General features: G+C 39.9%; 1 protein-coding gene and 1 pseudogene across 1 annotated transcript; one reads left to right on the forward strand and one right to left on the reverse strand.

Moving 5' to 3' along the window:
* Window positions 1-1,004: 1,004 nt before the first annotated feature.
* On the reverse strand, window positions 1,005-3,427 carry LOC106324397 (probable serine/threonine-protein kinase MARK-C). The gene is made up of 6 exons (XM_013762372.1): window positions 3,293-3,427; window positions 3,013-3,195; window positions 2,803-2,916; window positions 2,556-2,696; window positions 2,293-2,438; window positions 1,005-1,773 (listed from the first exon to the last, which is right to left on the reverse strand). The coding sequence occupies exons 1-6, from the start codon at window positions 3,425-3,427 to the stop codon at window positions 1,005-1,007; spliced, it is 1,488 nt and encodes a 495-aa protein (XP_013617826.1).
* A 60-nt stretch (window positions 3,428-3,487) lies between these two features.
* On the forward strand, window positions 3,488-4,374 carry LOC106324398 (annotated as a pseudogene).
* Window positions 4,375-6,946: the final 2,572 nt, after the last annotated feature.

The raw sequence follows: 6,946 nt of genomic DNA on the forward strand, positions 1-6,946 counted from the left end.
GTTCAAGAAAGCATTGGGCTTGATGGTTTCAAAAAGATTCAAAAACGAACTTGTTTGGGCCAAATGGAGAAACCGATAAATATTGGCTAAGGGAAAAGATGGATTTCGACCAGGCCTCAAAGAGACATGTCTTGGACCATATCAGGAGCATATTCTTCACTTTTCAAAGTCTTGGTCGTGGCTATATGAAGAGGTATTCCAAGTTTCAGTCAAAGACTTTATTTAGTCAAGTCTTTGTTTCTATTTCCAATGTCTTGTTTTTAGCACATTTTTCTTTGGATCTCTACAACTTGTAATCCTATAAATAAGGCCTTAGAGCCACGAAATAAAAGAGATTGTTTTTTTTTTCCCTTTTTATGAGTTTCTCTCATAGTTCTTTGTTTAGAACACTTCTTAGTTTCTTGGTGAGGTTATCTCCAAGTCTCGATCCTTCATTTGTTGGACCGGTGCGTCACATCCGGCAACGATCGAAGTCTGGTAGTATCTTTGGGCTATTCCGCAACCCTTAGTGTCACCCCTCGATCCATCAGTTCTCCTTTTTGGCGAGTTCATATCCCTTTAGTCCGGTCGAGTGATCCTTCTCTATTTTAGGGCGTATCACAATGGATCACCAGAATGCTGTAGATCAAACAGATCTCCTTCCGAGAAGAAGGTACGCATATCCGCAAAGGATCCTTCTGGTCGTTCGATGCCTTCGTCTTTTTCATCGCTACACAGAATGTCATTCATACCAACATGTCAATTACATTCGGGTTAGAGTCAAGAATTTGCAGATTTAATTCTTGCTTCCAGAACAGTCCTAATCCGCCAGCTCCATGACCCGTAGGCGGTATTAAGTGATGGCATTCGTATCTCAAATACTCCAGTTTCTTGAGTACGAATTCATTGGGGGTTTTTTTATTCCATGATAAAGAGAATATCGGGGTCAAACTTTTTCGATATCTCTCCGAGTCTTCGAACTGTCCGGGGATTCTCCAACCCCTGACAGTTCCAGCTTGCGATGGCTAAGGAGCGGGGGTGGAATGGATCCGAAAATCCATCCGACGCCTACTAGACTTTGGAATCATGTTAACGATTGGGAGGTTATCAGAGTTTGTTGCATCATCATCGTGGGGAATCCCACCACGAGATGGCTCTCCTCCACTTTTGCTACCTCGTGTAGAGTTTCCAGTCCGAGTGGATTCAACATGTAGTTTTTTGCGGACATTAGGCGGTTTGGTTTGTTGCACCTTTCTCTTTCGCGCGCTGGTTCCCGGTACCCCCGCTGGACTTCCCCGGACTTTCCTTGGCCCCGGAGGACGTCCTGGTTTCCTCTTTGACACTGTCGCCGTGTCCTTAATTGCCCCTGTAGCCGGGGAGGTATTGGCATCAAGTTGAGGTCCTAGTCTGTTCAATATTGGGAGGCTCAGGTTAGCATTGCTATTGGCATTTGGTGGAGTGTTCCTATCCAGGTCAGAGTTTACTGGGCCCAATCTGCTGTTAGCTGAAGCTCGCTCCGTTGATGGGATCAAAGGTGGGCTTTGTCTACTCGCACTCGCACCAGGTATACCAAGCCTATTAGAAACTGGAATTCTGTCTGAGGATTGCTTCAGGGGAGATTCCTTCTCGGGGTCAGTAGTCGTTTTTCGAACCAGGGATGTTCTGACAACCAGAGCAGCATTCGCTTCCAGTTGACCCTGAGCTTCCGCTTGTATTAGTCTCTCCCGTCGGGCTGCACTCTCATCGGGATCAGTGCAGTTGGCATATTGTAATATAGCTCCTCTGACTTCTTCCCTGCGTCCGTAGATTTGTCTTAGGGAGATTAATGGTCAAACGAAGTTTGTAGCCAAGATTTAAGAATCTGAGTGTATTGTGAACATCTAAGTTTTATGTACACATGACCAACCCTTAGAAACCATCAAAAATGGAAAAAAGATAATTACTATTACAGTAGAGTTTAGTTTCGAATCCAGGTATATAATAGCAACCCGGCAGAGTAACACACTGCACCCACATCTTACACTAAGCTCTCAGATCACACGGAGCTTGGTAAGAAAGGCTGCGCATAGATCCAGGAAGAGAAACTGAGGACCGTTAACTCTCTGTATATCCAGCAAGTACTTCTCTTCCCGAGCTTTGTATAGCTGTTTCAAAATCCAAAGTAGCACAGAAAAATTGTTGGAAGTGGGTGTAATGATATAGGTGAGCATTGTTACTATGAAACAGTTGGTTCAAGTTTTAGGGTCTAGTCTCTGTCCTAGCCGGTTTAGTTTTGGTGATACATGTGAGCATTGTGTGTGAGTTTGTAGTTACTTGTTGTCCATGGTATTCTGATCATCAGCGAAACCAGGAACCCATCGGCACTTCATGTTGTAGTGACCAATCTTCTTCCAACACACATTGAGTTCTTGAAGAGCTTTCAGTAGTTCGTTCATGATCTCACGAGGATGCGCATGGGACTGTTAAGGTATGTGCAGGTGAAGAGTACTCATTCATAAACAAGATAACATTTATAAAATCCCCAAAGTTCCAAATAATATGATAACACTAACTAGATTCAGCAATTTTGAACAAACCTGAAGTCCAAGAGCCCATTTACGGTCACTTGGGACTTGTGATCTTCCTCCCAATCCGTACTGATCCATAGGTGAAGGAACCCATTGGCCTACAGGTGAAGCAGCGGCTTCAGCTGGGCGCATAGGATTGGAACCACTGTCCTAGATGAGTAAAATTGAAAAGGTGAAAGTGTTAGTACAAAACACAAAGGAATTATGCATATTTATATGTTGGAAAGCTATCTACTGAAGAAAGAAAAACACATACTGTTGTCTCCTGAAACTCGGATTCAAGATAGCCACTTGGAACACAGAGTAGAGCATACAATATCACTCCGCAGCTCCATACATCAGGTCCAGCGTATAATTTTCCTGATATAACCTTACAACAAGTAGGAAGGTATGATTCAGATAGATACTCATAATCGAATGAAAGGAGAAATGAGACATGAGTACATTACATAAGATTACTGAATACCTCAGGAGCAGCGTAGTTGGGGCTTCCACAGCTCGTCTTCAGAAAATGACCATCCCTCATGACATTACTCAGTCCAAAGTCAGCAATCTTAATATTGCACCTCGAGTCCAACAGCAAATTCTCAGGCTTGAGGTCTCTATGGACAACCATATTGCGATGGCAATACTCCACACCAGATATTATCTGCTCGAAGTCTAAACAATAACAACACTCAAAACTCAGAGAAGGAGCTACAAGGACAACAGTGGTTGTGTGGGGGTAAGAGATAAACAAACAAAACCTGCTGGAAAAAGTTACGAGCCTCCTCCTCTTGTAACCTGCCTTTCTCTACAATGTAATCAAAGAGCTCCCCGGACTTGACAGGAAAGCTCTGAAGCTTAAGAGTGGCATGTGTTATTAACTGCAGACCTATCATTAGCTTGGTTTACTAGCCTATTATTTGAATTAAAAACTTTGGCTTACACTTAGATTTAGATACGCATCAGTGAGGGCAATAGAGTCGAGGACAGGTGGAGACGACAAGCAATGGCTCACTTATTGGGCTCTTTATTCACTTATCGAACTCTTTGAGCTCACTTTCTACAGACTCATCGAATGGTAAGTTTATTACACTATCTGATGAGGCTTTCTTGATCTGCAAGCTTCTGTCTCTGAAAACAAAGTAAACCATATGTTTGTCTCGAATAGATATAGCTGAAGCTCTTACAAACATCTGATAAATTGATGTCTAGGATCTCACCAACCTTATCTTGTTATAGAAAAAAATGCTTTGATACAAATTGGTTTGGAGGGTCAGTATTTTTTTAGCTTTGGTGGAGCCCAAGTAAGTTGTTTATACCTACACAACATAGATTGAGCTAACCAAAAGATGGTGGTAGATATAATCATACATTTGCATTCTATTTGATAAAATATTGTGGATGTTTTATAACCTTTGGAGTGTGCTAGTTTTTTAAACTTTTGAGGTTCATGTTTTGATCAGGATTCCGTTATGGCAATACGCCAAGCTAGCCTTAACATAAGGTGTTGCCGGGCATGAGCGGTGCTTCTTATCTCTATGAGCACTAAGTGCAGATCATTGTTTTTAAGCCCACATAGTGCCAACGTGTGGTACGTACCAGTTAAGAAGGATGATGATGACATAGCAGCAGCTGCTGGGAAATTTACTCCGGGAAATGATTCCAGTGAGCCTACAGAAAAGCGTGTTAGCTCGGTATATGACTTCTAAACTCTTGTCTAAAACCTTTCATGTAACCTTACTGATTGATCTGAATGTTTTGTTGATTGTTCCTATTCTTTCAGGTGGATACATCAGCCAAATATGTTGGTGGCTCGGCCTTTGATGATACATATGTCTACTAGTAAAGCTACTTGCGAGTTGTGGGCCTGTGGCAAGTTGTAGCTTAATCTCGTCACCCAGCTTGGTGTACCATATACTCTGTATTTGCTTTTTGTCTTTGTGTTTTTTTATGGGACCTAAAAGGTAGAAATATTGGACCTGAAAATTGCGGTTCTTGAAAGTGTTAACCGTCCAAGAAAAAGCGGAGAGAGACCAGATCGATAGAAAAGTCAGTTAGAGAACAGGGAGAAGACGATATGAACCATCGTCTTCAGCGAGATAATGGAAGAATCTCATTTTCCCTATTCTGTTTTTGATTTATTTTTTGTAAAGCTTTCACACATTCGTGATGGGGTTCTTAAAATAATTAAATTATTAATATTTTAATTGACAGTTAGCTTCCGTTTAATTTTCCACTAATGCCGGAAAAAAAGAAGACAAATATGAACCTCAACATTCATAAACCGCCAGCCTAAAAAATAATACCAGCAAAGCGGGAAAAGACAAATATGAACTTCAACAAAAGCAAGCAAAGAACTTAATGTCAAACTCAAAAGAATTTTAGTAAGACCTTTTAACAAGGCAGAATACCAAACATAGATATGTTTTAAGTTTTCAAAAGCAAAACGGGGGTGTTTAGTTAAGACCTTTTAACAAGGCAGAATACCAGAACACAAACATAGATATGTTTTAAGTTTTCAAAAGCAACAAACCAAAATATTAATCTTAAACTACTCTGGGCGTTCAGTTTTTGGACTGATTGACAACACACAACCCTCTTAGAGGCTCCCTGAATGTAATCAACATAGAACTTATTCAAGTTGGCCTGGTTCATCTTCTGAATATGAAGATAAACGGTATCATAGAATCTGTCTGAGCCCCTGCAATTCAACAATCAACAATCAGACATTGACTGTCAATTTCAGTAAAAACGTCAGGTACAGATAAACAGAGGGAAATATTTACCTATTCTCAACAAGCTGATCCCAAAGGCATTTCCCACCCGTAGACAAATCTTCAGAGGCAACCCTTTTGCATTTTTTCCCTGTTCTAAAAATCGGCCGTCTAGGCGCTACGCGTCACTCTTCCGCCCCGATTTATACCAAATCGGTTTAAAAAATCGGATATCCGATTTTTTCCGCAATGACCGCCTAATCTATTTTTTCATTATTATTATTTTTTTTATTTTTTTTAAATAATATTTTATTTGTTTATTTGATCTAAAATTTTATAAATATCATTTATATTCATAATTTTGATGAAAATTACACTTTATTAAGTTTATATATTCTATTTGTGTGTTTTATACAATCTTAAACATGAAAATGTATTAATGTTATACACAATTAAAGATTAACATATTTTATAACATAGTAAACCATCTAAAAATTCCGTCCCGCATAATTTCCGATTAATCCCCGATTTTCTCTTTAGGCGCTAGGCCCAACCCGACCGCCCGACTAGCGCCTAGCGCGTTCCCGAACAGGGCATTTTTAAAGCGAGATTGACCTATTGTACCCTATAAATAAAAAAATTTATTAAAACTGTTATAAAATAACTTATAATTTTCTAATATCGAGAAATTTTAAATAAAGGCAAAATTTTATACCCGCAAGGAAGAAGATAACACTGATAGCAAAAGAGAATGTGTTATAAGAAGAAGAAGGGATGGTGTATTACAATTGATCGAAACGATCGTGTTTATATAGAAGTGAAAAAGAGAAAGTTATTGTGCGTGCATAGTGATTGTGGGCTCCACAACGCAAAATGTCAAAAGTTTCGGTGCATATTATTTTGACGTTGTTTTCTTCACGTTTATAACACTCCCCCTTGAAGACCAGTGTCACTATCGTTTCTTGCTTAATGTATTTGTTGCCTCGTTAAAAACCATAGTAAGGTAAAATTACAACTACGTAAGCTCCCCTCGAATAAACAGTCATAGATCTTTCTGATGACGCATTCCAATGTTATGGACATGTTTTCTGAATACCGAAGTCGGAAGTGATTTTGCGAAGAGGTCAGTTGCATTGTCGCATGATCGGACATATCTTACTTCAATCTCTTTCTTCTTCACGAGCTCTTGAGTGTATGAGAAGAACTTTGGTTGAATATGTTTCGTTCTATCGCTTTTGATATATTCGTCCTTTGTTTGAGCAACACATGCCGCGTTATCTTCATATAGAACAGTTGGCTCTGTATTTTCGTCAATCCCACTGCTTGAACAGAAGCGTCGGCTTATTGATCTTAGCCATACACATTCTCTACTTGCTTCATGGAGTGCAATGATCTCAGCATGATTTGAAGAAGTAGCCACGAGCGTTTGTTTCTAAGAACGCCAAGATATAGCAGTGCCTCCGATCGTCAACACGTATCCTGTTTGCGATCGGGCTTTGTGTGGATCCGAAAGATATCCAACATCTGCAAAACCAACTATTTGACCTTTTGAACTTTTAGGATAAAACAAGCCTAAATCAATGGTCCCTTGGAGGTAACGAAAAATATGTTTAATCTCATTCCAATGTACTCGAGTTGGAGTTGAGCTGAATCTTTCCAAAAGATTTACAACAAATGATATATCAGGCCGTATACAATTTG

This window comes from Brassica oleracea, chromosome C2 (assembly GCF_000695525.1).
Source record: "Brassica oleracea var. oleracea cultivar TO1000 chromosome C2, BOL, whole genome shotgun sequence".
In the NCBI taxonomy this organism is placed as follows: domain Eukaryota; kingdom Viridiplantae; phylum Streptophyta; class Magnoliopsida; order Brassicales; family Brassicaceae; genus Brassica; species Brassica oleracea.